The 14387-nt window shown below is 47.2% G+C and overlaps 1 protein-coding gene across 2 annotated transcripts in view; it reads right to left on the bottom strand.

Moving 5' to 3' along the window:
• LOC119951185 (tumor necrosis factor receptor superfamily member 19-like) overlaps positions 1–14140 on the bottom strand; it is a 50954-nt gene extending 36814 nt beyond the window's left edge. For both annotated transcript variants that reach the window (XM_038774207.1, XM_038774208.1), the window contains exons 1-3: positions 14052–14140; positions 5571–5656; positions 3650–3760 (exon numbers count right to left, since the gene is read on the bottom strand). In XM_038774207.1, the coding sequence (XP_038630135.1) occupies positions 3650–3760; positions 5571–5609 (150 nt within the window). In that variant the 5' untranslated portion in view covers positions 5610–5656; positions 14052–14140. The remainder of the gene's footprint in view (positions 1–3649; positions 3761–5570; positions 5657–14051) is intronic.
• Between the last annotated feature and the right edge of the window lie 247 nt (positions 14141–14387).

The raw sequence follows: 14387 nt of genomic DNA, 5'->3' as shown, positions 1-14387 counted from the left end.
CGCAGAGCATTTAGAAAAATGGAGGATCGGACAGAGTCAGCATGAATTTATGAAAGGGAAGTCATGCTTGACAAATCTACTAGAATTCTTCGAGAATGCCAGTGGATGTGGTGTATTTGGACTTTCAGAAGGATTTTGACAAAATCCCGCATAAAAGAGATTAGCGTGTAAAATTAAAGCGCATGGGTTTGGGGGAATTGAGATGGAAAGAAAACTGGTTGGCAGACAGGAAACAAAGAGTAGGAATTAGCAGGTCTTTTTGAAATTGGTAGGCAGTGACTAGCGATTGCAGGGATCGGCGCTAGGACCTCAGGTTTCACAATATATATTAATGATTTAGATGAGGTAACAAAACACCATATCACCAAATTTGCATATGACACTAAGTTGGGTGGGAGGGTGATCTGTGAGGAGGATGCAGCCACCAGTACCCAGCAACTTCCTATTCCTCGAGGAGTGTGAGCTCTGCACAGGGTTAGCCATGGCACCTGCTTTACTGAAGCTCTGAAGTCACAGCAGGGCAGGAGAATCAAAGGCCACCACGACAAGTCGGCTGAGCTCCAGTTATGGATCCGGTGTCCATCTGGCTTGACATTGTGACAGAGCAATCAATTTTTGAGTGCGGGATGGAGCCGGAGCGTGGCGACTCTCTGCGAGCTCTCCCTAACGGATCCTCATTTTACCTACAATTATTCTAATCTTTTAAAATTTAATTCTAAGACTAACATAATTACTAACCTCTCTCTTTTATACATTGTGTTCTTTGTGTTGCCCTAGTATGTATTTTCTTTTATTTCCTTTTCTTTTCATGTACTTAATGATCTGTTGAGCTGCTCGCAGAAAAATACTTTTCACTGTACTTGGTACACGTAATAAACAAAATCCAAATCCTATTCAATCCAATGATCCAACATTAAATCCATTTTCTAAACAAAGTGCCGCACAATATGGTTGCAAAAGCCTCTATTGGCGTCAGCGGGTCAGACGGCAATTAGCCCACCCGAGACTGGGTTTCGTGATTTCTGGGATGATTCTGCCCGTAGTATTAGTTTTGACACAAGACCGGTGCGCAGGGGTCTTTCTAAGCAGTGTGGTGTCTTGGAATGACCTCTACCACATAGTTCTCAGCTTCTTCCATTCACAATCTCTTTTTGGGCATGTCTTCAAACCTTTTGGGAGGTTGCAAGGCTGAGGAGGAAGCTAGGTAATCTATATTAGTTTCACAAGTAAGCTTAACACTGCAATGAAGTTACTGTGAAAAGCCCCTAGTCGCCACACTCTGGCGCCTGTTCGGGTACACTGAGGGAGAATTCAGAATGTCCAATTTACCCAACAGCACGGGCGAAATTCTCCGCCCCCCACGACGGGTGGGAGAATAGCGGGAGGGCCTTCCCGACTTTTTTGACGCCCTCCCGCTATTCTCCCACCCCCCCGCCGAAATCCCGACACGAATCGCTGCCGCCGTTTTTTTACGGCCGGCAGCGATTCACAGCTGTTAGAAGGGCCGAAGTCCCAGCCCTTTACGACCTTTTTACGAACGGCAAACACACCTGGTCCTGCCGTTCGTAAAAACGTCGTGACTACCTGGAAAAAAATAACCATGGCACCGATTGGCACGGCAGTACCACGGCCGTGCCAAGGGTGCCATGGGCCCGCGATCGGTGCCCACCGATCGCGGGCAGCAGGCCCGATGCCCGCGCACTATTTGTCCTTCCGCCGCCCCGCAGTATCAATACGCGGGGCGGCTGAGGGGCAACCCGGACCGCGCATGCGCGGGTTTCGCGCAAAACGCGATGACGTCACCCGCGCACGCGCGGGTGGAGTCTTCCCACCTGCGCATGCGCGGCTGACGTCATATGACGCGTCAGCCGGCGCTAAGTCCGACAAGCGGGCTTAACGATTTTCGTTAAGCCCGACTTGTCGGAGCCTCCGACGTCGGGCTGCTAGCCCCGACGGGGGACCAGAATCGGTCCCCCATCGGGAAGGGGCGCGATGCCGTAAAACCCGCCCGGGTTTTACGGCGGTTTGACGATTTCTCCCGTTTTGGGAGAATTTCGCCCCACATCTTTCGAGACTTGTGGGACGAAACTGGAGCACTCCGGGGGGTGGGGGACCGACGCAGACACGGGGAGAACGTGCAGACTCGGCACAGATAGTGACCCAAGCCGGGAATCGATCCCAAGTCCTTGGTGCTGCGAAGCAACTGTACTGACCACTGTGCTAAGATGATTGCATGAAGGAGAAAGAAATAGAAGAATATAAGAATAATAAGATGAAGTAGTGAAGTAGGATGAGTGGAGCATCATGTGGAGCATAAATATGGGCATGGAAAAGTTGGCTGGATGATCCATGTAGCTATTGCTGCTATTGGTGTACTGGAGTATGCGGCAGTGGGAACACATGACGGGTGGAGGTTTTCTCATGTTCATGTCCACAATTTGCCACCAGTCATCAGGGTTTTGTTTGTATTCCTGCAGCATATTTCAGAGACCTGCACACTGCACATTGTGCAGCAAACACAATGATTAATGACACCACTTTTAACAATGTATTTACTTTCCATTATAAATGCTTCAAAATTGATTATCTCGAGCACACTCAGAAAGATGCAAAGCACCTACTCAGATGTGGTCTCTCTGTCTCTCTCTCTCTCTCTCTATCACCATTTCACTAGAGCAGGCATATCACATCACATTCACTATAAGCATGGTTTGATCGCTGGATTTGTATTAATCATAGGAAAATTGATATGTATCTTGAAATAAATGATGAATCTCTACATTGTTAACTCAGCTCAAGAGGCAGAGAGCCGCAGACAATCTGCTCTTCCTTGGAAGCAAGCAACTGTCCTCAATGCCCTCATGTCTTCCCCTATGTCAATTCAATGGACCCCATCAGGGATTGTCAGTAAGAACAAAGAACAAAGAAAAGTACAGCACAGGAATAGGCCCTTCGGCCCTCAAAGCCTGTGCCGACCATGCTGCCCGTCTAAACTAAAATCTTCTACACTTCCGGGGTCCATATCCTTCTATTTCCATCCTATTCATCTATTTGTCAAGATGCCCCTTAAATGTCACTATCGTCCCTGCTACCACCACCTCCTCCGGCATCGAGTTCCAGGCACCCACTACCCTCTGTGTAAAAAAACTTGCCTCGTACATCTCCTCTAAACCTTGCCCCTCACACCTTAAACCTATGCCCCTTAGTAATTGACCCCTCTACCCTGGGAAAAAGCCTCTGAATATCCACTCTGTCTATGCCTCTCATAATTTTGTAGACCTCTATCAGGTCGCCCCTCAACCTCCTTTGTTCCAGTGAGAACAAACCGAGTTTATTCAACCTCTCCTCACAGTCAATGCCCTCCATACCAGGCAACATCCTGGTAAATCTCTTCTGCACCCTCTCCAAAGCCTCCACATCCTTCTGGTAGTGTGGCGTCCAGAATTGAACACTATACTCCAAGTGTGGCCTATCTAAGGTTCTATACAGCTGCAACATGACTTGCCAATCCTTATACTCAATGCCCCGGCCAATGAAGGCAAGCATGCCATATGCTTTCTTGACTATCTTCTCTACCTGTGTTGCCAGTAATTGTAAAGTGTCCGCGTCTTGAGTGAACTTATTGTTGGCTTGTTTTGCAATTTCATACCTTTGACATTTCCATTCCCAGTCCACACTCTTTACACAATTTGCAGTTCCCGTCGACATCGCGAAATTCACTTGCCCCGCAATCCTTCATGCTGGGAAAAACACCAAGAGGCTAAAGGAGGAGCCGGAAAGAATAAATTATACATGTTAGGCTGGTGCACAGGTATGTCCTCGGCTGAAAGCCAGTACCTCGCTGAATGAGGAGTCTGATCTTTACTCTTTTTTAAAAACATAATGTTGTTTTAAGATTTACACCGAGACAAAGCAAACAAAGGTGAAACAATTCTTTGACAGCTCCAATTACAAAAAAATATCTGGCATTGGCATCAGCCTAAGATGTGAAGTCTGAGCAACATTCACAAGATCCCACCAGATTAAAAGCTCTCGAACAGAGCAGTGCACAAGTACACTGGGAGGATCAGCACATACCAGCTGTTCCGAGGATCAACATCGAAAGTTTCAGCATCAGACCAGTAGAAACCATTGTGTCGTTCTATTTACAGGCCCGGAGGTGTATTTGACAATGATTCACAGCCTGTATTCAATAAAACCTTTGTCCTGATTTTAACTCTGCCACATCAAAATGGCAGCTGGGGGCCAAGTGCTGCATTTCCATAATGTGACAAGGAGTCCAGAGACGCTCCCCCTTCTCACCATTTTAAATCTAGGGCTTTTAGGAGCATCATTCCCAAATGCCAAGGGCAGGGTTCATAAATATTTAAACGTGGATATCCGATTTGGACAGCAATGCTGTACATTGCGTGAACTGCGCATGCCAATGGAGCCAGCAGCAGCTAGCAGCATTATGGCAACCAGAGGTGGCTTGGGAATTTTCTTTTCCATAGAAATGTCTTTTCACCAAAGTCAAAGCTCAAGCTTTTGATTGGGAGAGGAGAAATCCTCGGAACATAAGGGAAGTGTACAGCAACTGACACAGGTGCACCCTCACTCCCGAACAATCCCCACCTCGCCCCAACCCCAATATGAGGCCCAACCTTGTCCCATTTTAATCTCCCCCCCTCCCCCCCACATTGGTGTCACGGCCCAAGGATGTAATTCAAACCCAAATATTTGATTATTGCCATGACCCCTCGCCCCACACCACCTGCAGGTGGCTATACCCAAAAACCCAGGAATGAAAACCGTCAGGAAGGGGGTCATGAACTCTTTGAGGAGGCAGCAGGTTATCATCCAAGATGCCTGATTAATAACCCCACCCCAGTAAACTGAATTGCAGGGATTAAAAGTAGTGCTATGGTGACTGAAAGAAAATACAAGGAAATTCTGAGTGTACTCAGTATCCATGCAGAGAGCAAACAAGGTGGCATTCCCAGGCAGATTTATTCATAATGTGGGTGGCACGGAGGTGCAGTGGTTACCACTAGTGCCAGGACCCTGGTTCAATGCCAGCCTTAGGCGACTGTGTGGGGTTTTCACTTTCTCCCCGTGTCTGCGTGGGTTTCCTCCGGTTCCCCCCCCCCCCCCCAACAGTCCAAAGGTGTGCAAGTTAGGTGGATTGGGCATGCTAAATTGCTCCATAGTGCCCAGAGATGTGTAGGTTAGGTGGGGTTACCGGGATAGGGTGGGGGAGTGGGCCTGGGTGGGGCGCGCTTTCAGAGGGTTGACGTAGACTCGACGGGCCGAATGGCACTGTGGATTTTGAGGATCAGAAAGTGCTCAGTCCAAGCAAATGTTGACAGTCGTGCACAAAAGACCAGTCTTCGAAACAATTTTCTCTGTTACCTTAGGTAGCAAGGAGTGGGCGGATTAAGCACTGGCAGCCACCTGCCCAGTGATTTCCAAAGCTTCTTGCTCAATATTACTTGTGAAAGTACCTGGTGTGGGTTAAATGATTAGCCTTCCAGACTACTTCACCATTCAGTCTGTAATGTGGATGTGCTTTGAAGCAGAGGAATACATACCAGAGAAAAAAAAACAAGAAGCTTTAACCTTGGTCCCATTTCCAATACTCTTCCCGAATATCCAAGAACCGATCAGGATGTGCAGCCTGTGAGTCAGACACAAAATCATTTCCATTCGGCAATTAGTAAAATGCAACTTTTTTTCTGCACTAAATGTGCAGCATCACAATAGATTACAATGCAAGTAGGTTTTATCACAGTAACTTCATTGCAGTGTTAAGGTAAGCCTATTTGTGACACTATTAAAGATTATTATTATTATTATTATTATTATTATTAAGCCCCTCTCCGAGCTTCTTATCTCACCTGCACGATGCATCAAGTAAGAGCTCAGCACCCTCCTGACTCCACCAGGCCAGGTTGCTTAGCGGAAACCAGCAAGATAAACTGCTGAAGAAGGGGACCTTCGTTACCAGTCCTGTATAACCTGTGACCTTTAACTTGACCAATCTTTTGCTGATTGGTGTTTTTTTTAAGAATAAGAGAAAATATGCAGTAAAGTATACAGGGTTAACAGATGGGTTATGTTAATGTATGGTGTGGATGATATATCATTGATATCAGTCAATTACAGTTTCAAAAGAGTAATAGAGAGATCTGTTCGAACACCATGCTTGGAAGCAACATGCCTCCTCTGTAACCTGTCTGAATGGAGTATTAATAAACAAGTGTTAAGCAGATACCAGTTTTTGACCGCAGTCTGTCTAACTTAGCATCTCACCTCAAGTTTATTAGACATAAGCGGCAGCATGGCAGCACAAGTGGATAGCATTGTGGCTTCACCGCACCAGGGTCCCAGGTTCGATTCCCTGCTGGGTCACTGTCTGTGTGGAGTCTGCATGTTCTCCCCGTGTCTGCGTGGGTTTCCTCCGAGTGCTCCGGTTTCCTCCCACAGTTTAAAGACGTGCAGGTTATGTGGATTGGCCATGATAAATTGCCCTTAGTGACCAAAAAGGCTTGAAGGGGTTATTGGGTTACGGGGATAGGGTGGAAGTGAGGGTTTAAGTGGGTCGGTGCAGACTCGATGGGCCGAATGGCCTCCTTCTGCACTGTATGTTCTATAAGGGTCATTGTAGAATATGGTAGCAGCAGTGGAGACATTGATGTAAAGAATACATTGGTGTTATCGAAGGAGCCACAGAATGAAAGAAAACTTGGCAGCAGAAAATATAGGTCAGACCGAGTAAGGCTGGCAGATTTCCTTTCCTGAAGGACATTAGTGACCAGATGGGTTTTTAGGACAATAAGTTCATGGTCATCATTAAGACTCTTAATTCCAGATCTTTTACAATTTAAATTTGCTGGGTTTCAAACCCAGGACCAGGTAACCGGGGTCCCCAGAGCGTTACTCTGGACCACTGGATTAGTCGTCCAGTGACAATATCACTGCGTCATTGCCTCCCCATCTTAATTATTATGTACGACATATAAACAGGTTACAGAGAACATGGCTGTTTAGATGTAGTAATAATAAACACGTCTTAAGCAGATACCAGAATATGACTGCAGTCTGTCTTCTAACCAAGTGCCACACCTAGAATCCATAGGCCAAAGGACCACCACAGAACATAAAGTTCAATATTCTGAGATTTGGTTTTTTTTATATAACAAAGAGAAATATTTTGCTCCTTGAGGTGAGAGGAGTGGTATTAAGAACAGGTGGTCACTGCAATTGTGAATGATCAATAGAACACTTGTTCAGTAAAATCCATTGTTGTGTTTTGTTTTTAACAAAACGATGGGGTAGCCTATAGTGAAGTTCACCTCTGTAGGATTTAACGATGAAAACTTACGTTGTAAAAACAAGGGAGTGAGCTCAAGTAAATGTTCTGACCAGACCATAGGAAAAAAACATATCTACCAACTCCATTAAACTCAGCACAGAGAGCAACGATTTCCAATATTAGTCGGCTAGCTAAAACACTGATAACTCCTCAGCCAAAATTATCGCACACTTCTGTCTATTTAGTTGTCAATTTATCATTGATTGCTCCTTTTTGCGGTTGTTTTTAAAAACATGTTTTCCTCAAAAATAATTTGCTTAACCCGAGTTTCCTATCTTGCACAGTTTGAAGATGTGAGAGTCCATCCTGTTTATTCCCTTATTTCCAATTTATTTTATTTTACCATTATCATTTTTGATCCATGGGTGGTCAATGGACAAGTATCTTTAAGTCAGTCAGCATTGAGAATGAGGAATTTAGGAGTTACAGGAGGGAACTCTGCCACTCTCTGCTGTTTTGAACAGGAGCTTCAGACGTGCGGCACCAGAGAGAGATTGATTGGGTGGGATTCGATTTGATTGATTGGCTGGTAGCCAATGAATTGGCCAAAAGGCCGTACTCTGCCTGGTGACAGGTGGTGATTGGATCCTGTCTGACTAGAATGATTTTCAGAGACCCAAGGAGTTCAGTTTGATCCCTGGAAGCACAGGGTTAAGGTCTCTCTCTCTCTCTCTCTTCAGTGTTTCCTCCAGAAAGGCTGTGAGTGTTGTATTTCTGGAATTGCAGAAAATCTAAAAGAATGAATCTCCAGGAAAAACGTTACAGGCTGCAAACAGAGACCAGGGCCGAGATTCTCCAAAAACACGGCAAAGTGTTGACACTGGCGTAAACACCAGAGTATTTCACGCCGGCGTCAACGGGCCTCTTGGCCCAGAGATTCCGTGACCCACAGGGGGCCAGCCCGGTGCCGGAGTGCTCCGTGCTGCTCCAGCTGCCGTAAGCAGCCCTGCACTGCTGGCCGCGGGTCCGCGCATGCGCACGGCGGCGCGCAACATGGACGAGCCACAAAGCGGGCCGATGCGGAAGAAGGTAGCCCCCCCCCCCAGATCGCGTGCGCCCATCGATCAGTGGCCCCTGATTCCGGGGCCCGCCCGTCGTGGAGCCCCCCCCCCCCCCCCCCGGGAGACTGATCCCATCGACCCGTACCAGGACGGCCACGGCAACCACAGCCGCGACGTCAAGCTCTCATTGGGTGGAACCATAGGTGGGAATTTGGCCAGTCAACTGCGGAGAATCGCCGCTGGGTCCTCTTTCAATGGCCCCGGGCCGCGCCACGTCAACCGCGCGCACGCAACTGCCGCCGATTCTCCGGAGAATCACGTGCCGGCGTCGGACCCGATCGCGAGTCTGAGGCCCCATTCTCTGCCCCGCGCCGAGTACCATTTCGGCGCGAAGGCTCAGAGAATCGTGGCCCAGGACTCGCTCTCTCTCTCTCCAGAAAGGCAGTGAGTGCTGCATGTCTGAAACTACAGATACCTGAATAAATCTACAGTAAAGCCTCAAACTAAAAGCAAAGTTTGAAAAGGAGTAAGATGCTAAAAAAAAATCTGAAACAAAGGCTCTTTTCTCCTTTTACTTATGTCTTTTACCCCGACCTTCCCCACTCTGTTTGTCTTGTGTGTGCTAATTACCCATTTTATTTGCTGCATATTTCATTACAGTTCTTGTTATAAATAAATACTAATTGTGTGAACCTACAAGCCTGGTGACTGTAATTATTGGGCAGCCAAGACTTGAGTATTTTGATTAATTCACTTGTGTTCTGACTCCGGGTCAAGTGGGACTGGAATTGACTGCGCACGATCCCAAGGGTGGCGTAGCAAAGACTACAAGCTTTCGGGTACCCAGGATTCTATGGCACAGGAAGTCAATCGATTCATCGAATCCATGCCAACGCATTCCTAGAGCAATCCTGAACTAAACCCACATCCTGCTCAATTCCCAATCTTCCTTTGCTTCAAATATTTACCCGATTTTCCCTTAAGGTGGATCAGCCCCTGCCGCAGCCATGCCTGGTGTCACAGGAGTCTGTCCCCCAACAACCTGCTGCTGCAAAGAAATTCCTCCTCAGCCCTCCCCTCACTTGGGGACAAGTCAAATTTATCAGCTCTCACCACTTGACTCCCCGAGGAAACACAGTCGTTCACAGTCGTTGAATAAAAACCCTGTGCTGCTCTCGTGAAAATGGGCCGAATGTTTCAAGTCTGAGAACTAGTTTCACATCGCTGGTGTCACCCTGATTACGTTTAAAAATGAAGCCAAAATAAAGTCTAAGATGGAACTGAAACTTTGCACATCTTGCTGGAAGATTATTTGAACTTGCATCAAATGATTTGTTTTATTACCCAACTTTTACAACAAGGTGTAGTATTTCCTTTTTGCATCATGTTTTTCTTGGGCTTTGTCCACATCATGGATGCGGTCAGACTATCATTTCAGAACAGGCATCGTTGGGCTCCAATTAACTTAGTTGTTGCCTCTCTGTGATGCAGCCACCTTTCAGCTCAATTTTAACCCGACTCACCTGACAGGAACGGAGTGAGGTCAAAGGTTAGAACAAGAGCAATTCACTGGCGCGATTTAGTTACGTTCCTGCTTTTTGCCGTTTGAATGGCATACTCTCAACAGGCTGCTTTAGAGTCTGCCATAGGCGGGGAAGGGGACTCTGTGAGCAGATTTAAATCAGGCCACAATGCCACACGTTTTTACTAAGAGTCACACCGAGCACCGGAACCAGTTGGTAAGCAGGCTGGAGGCAAGAGAGGCCCAGAAAATAAAGCCGTTTTTACTGCTCAATCCAATTCTGATGAAAGGTCACCATCTGAGACAATGGTCAGAATTTCCAGACCCCCCCCAACCCCCTAACCCCCACCCCCCCATCACCCACCCCCACACACCCCCACACCCACCCCCACCCCACACAGCCCCCCCCCCCCCCCCCAACACCCGACTCTTCTCACCTCTCCGACCCAAGATCGCAGATCAAGCCCTACTCTGCAGATGAACAGGGAGGTTATCTCTGGCACCCTCTGGCCATTCCCTAAATTAGCATCATTAAAAAAGATTATCTGGTCATTATTATATTGCTGTTTGTGAGAACTGGCTGTTGTAAATTAACACGGGTGGCATGGTGGCACAGTGCTTAGCATTGCTGCCTCACAGCGCCAGGGACCCGGGTTCAATTCTGGTCTTCGGTGACTGTCTATGTTTGTACGACGATTGTACTTTCTGCCCGTTGCTGCATGGGTTTCCTCCGGGTGCTCCAGCTTCTTCCCACAGTCCAAAGATGTGCAGGTTAGGTAGGGTTATGGGGATAGGGTGGAGGGGTGGGCTGAGTGAGAGTGCTCTCTCGGAGGATCAGTGCAGACTCGATGGGCCAACTGGCCTCCTTCTGCACTGTTGGGGTTCCATGGTTCTATGTTCCACCAGTAAACAACACATCAAAACAGCTTCATTTACTGCAAAGTGTATTGGGACATCCAGTGGTCATGAAAGGCGCTATGAAAATGAAAGTCTTTCTCTTTTAATCTTGAGCTGTCCCTTTCTCGATGCTTGGTCCCTCCACTGACTGCAATGCCCTCTCAATTCCTGCCTTCTACCCTCTTACAAGTGTCAGACACCATTCCTTTTGGTTCCAGGTGGTAGTCCCTCCAGATGGAATTTTTATTCCCAACTGCCAACCCGCAAGCACTTCCCATGGGAACTGGACAGAAGATTAATTGGGCCCATGTGGGTGGGGTCTAGGCGTTAAAATCAGTCTTGACTTGATGGAAGTTAACCATCCACCCTATTTGCACTGAAAGAGTTAAAATCAGAACAATGACAACTTATATTGATGTTGGCACCTTCAATGTAATAAAACATCCCAAGGCGCTTCACAGGAGAGTTACAAAACAAAATGTGACACTGAACCAAGGCAGGAGATATTAGATCAATGACCAAAACGTTGGTCAAAAAGAGATTGGTTTTAAGGTCGATCTTAAAGGGGGATAGAGATGCCAGAGAGGTTTAAGGAGAGTATTCCAGAACTTAGGACTGGGGCAAGTGGAGGCATGATGGCCAATGATGAAGCAATTAAAATTAGTGACGCTCAAGAACCCAGAATAAGTAAGGACAGGTATCCAGGAGGATTGTGCAAATGTGGAGATTGCAGAGATAGGAAGGTTGAGGTCATGGAGTAATTTTGAATGCAAGACATTGCGAGACCAAAATCTTGCATCAAAGATATAGATAACATTTACCTGCTCGCGTTCAAGCTGGGACAAGACATCAGCAATAGCAGGGTGGAGAGTCGATTGGCTTTAGGTCAGTCTAAAACAGGGGCATGGCACACATCCATGGGTAGGGCTGAGATCGGAACTGCACATTTGCTCTGATCTCATGCCTCAAATCTCTCAGCAAGTACAGTGAGGTTACAAATGGCCAGTGCAAAAATGAAGTCTAAATTTGCCATCTCGCCCAGTCAAGTGGAATAAATGGGGCAAGTTGCATAAGGGCCATCACAATGCACCAGATAGTTGGGGTTCACTGTCACCTCTGCCTGTTGGCAGCATTCCAAATGAACAGAACACACATCCCAGTTCCAGCCTTTAGGTAGAGAGGTGAATGACCTGGGCCTGGAAAGAGATAGAAATAGGGCAAGACTGGGTCATTCCCTGCAACATCCCGTGTGGCTACGAGAGAAGGTCAAAGGCTAGGAATCCTGCGGTGCATAACTCACCCTCTGACTCCCCAAAGCCCGTCCGCCACCCGCAAATCACCCGTGAGGAATGTGATGGAATATTCCCCACTTGCATGGATTAATGCAGCTCCAACAACATTCAAGAAGGGCGGCACATCCAGCCCTTCAACAAACATTCACCCTCCACCACCAGTAGCAGCATTGTGTACCATCTACAAGATGCAGCGCAGGAATAAACCAAGGTTCATTCGGCAGCACCTTGCAAATGTTCGACCATTACATCTGGAAGGACATGGGCAGCAGACACCTGTGATCACTACCACCTTGAAGTTCCCCTCCAACTCACTCACCATCCTGACTTGGAAATATATTGCTATTCTTTCACTGTCACTGGGTCAAAATCCTGGAAATCCTTCCCTACCAGCTTGGTGCATGTACCTACATGACATGGATTGCAGCAGTTCCAGAAGGCAACTCACCACCACCTTCTCAAGGACAACTAGGGATGGGCAATAAATACTGGCCCAGCCAGCGATGCTCATCGAATCACTGAATCCCTACAGTGCAGAAGGAGGCTATTCGCCCCATCGAATCTGCACTGACCCTCCAAAATAGCACTCTACCTAGGCCCACTCCCCCACCCCATCCCCGCAACTTCACCTTACCTCCACTAAGGCAATTCAACATGGACAATCCACCTAACCTGCACATCTTTTGGACTGTGGTAGGAAACCGGAGAACCCGGAGGAAACCCACGCAGACACGGAGAGAATGTGCAGACTCTGCACAGTCACCCGAGGCGGGAATTGAACCTGGGTCCCTGGCGCTGAAAGGCAGCAATGCTAATCACTGCCCATGTCCTACGAATGGATTGAAAGAAAAAGTACTCCACCAATTCTGGCCGCTTTTATATCCCTGATTTTAATCGATCCAACAGGGCTTTCCTCCATAAACCCTTCTGTGTTCCCTTCCTCTCAGGATGCTGCTGAAAATCTCCTGGCCGCATCTCCGAATATTTACCTAATGACTCAGCTATAAAATGCTGTCTGATTACAATGCCCTGAATCTTGGGGCGTTCGATTCAGACATTCTGAATTCTCCCTCCGTGCACCCGAACAGGCGCCGGAATATGGCGACTAGGGGCTTTTCACAGTAACGTCATTGCAGTGTTAATGTAAACCTACTTGTGTCAATAAAGATTATTATTACTACATTAAAGTGATGTATAAGTCCACGAAACACTATGAAAAATGGATTCATGCAGAGAACACCACCCCTCACTTTCCATACCAGGTTGGACAAGCATGAGTGGGCTAATAATTCTGCAAACCAGTGATAATCTATAGGAAATCTATATGCGATTCTCCAGCTTGTCAAGTGTTCGGAGGTCGAATCTCCTCCACCTATGTATTGTATAATCGGAGTCGAGAGCTTTCGGGGACATGAACTCAGCATTGTCTCCAGCAGCGCTGGAGCCCCCTTCAGAGGGAGGAGAGAGCAGCAGTGAGCTTTCCTCGACAAGCCTCGACATGTCCACTTACACACTGGGGCTGGTTATGGGAAAACCACTAACTTCCCGTTTATATTGCAGCAAAGGGCAGGAGCGCAAACCGAGCTTAAAACAGCCGCCTGCTGCTGGACACATAGCAAGTTTGCAACGAAAATGTGACTTTATCTTATTGAACAAGTCCAACGGCTTCGTCAGATAGTTAGTAGGAACGTATCAAATTGGCCGAACAAACCTTCCCGATTTCTAACAGGTCGTGGCTTGCAAACTCCAATGTGTTGTTAACCGATTTAAACGATTTTAAAACGAAATATTTGCAGTGAAACCTTGTTCAAATAAGGTTCTTTGCAGGGTTTGGATGTGTTCATTCATCTCTGTGCCGGACAATAAGGGGAGTATTAACAATATTATACACGATAGTGAAGTGGGAATCACTCGGCAGCTCTCCAAACGTAAATATTCTTTTATCCAGAGCTGAATTAACTGCTGACATCTCTCTCCCTCGTTACCTTTTGCCAGTCTATACGCGGATCGTGCTGAGCACCGCAGCCATCAGATCTTAAACCTGGATTTCATTCACTCCCATGCAATGTTTGGAGCCAGGATTGATGTGGAAATTTTAAATTCCTTTCCTGTTTCCAACTCCTCCCCCTCCCCTTCCCCTTCCCGGTGATTGGTGCAAAGTCCCCCTTTAACCCTTTGTGGGTGTTGCACTTTCGCTTTCAGTATCGGGGCGGGTCATCTCCTGAAGCATGAAACTGCTCACCCCCCCCCCCCCCCAACCCCCTTCTCCTCCCCCTCATCCACAAAGGTATAGGTATAATAGAACAAGCATAGAACAGACA

The sequence above is a fragment of the Scyliorhinus canicula genome, chromosome 17, assembly GCF_902713615.1.
Source record: "Scyliorhinus canicula chromosome 17, sScyCan1.1, whole genome shotgun sequence".
Lineage (NCBI taxonomy): Eukaryota > Metazoa > Chordata > Chondrichthyes > Carcharhiniformes > Scyliorhinidae > Scyliorhinus > Scyliorhinus canicula.
This window is presented reverse-complemented; position numbering and strand designations above follow the sequence as displayed.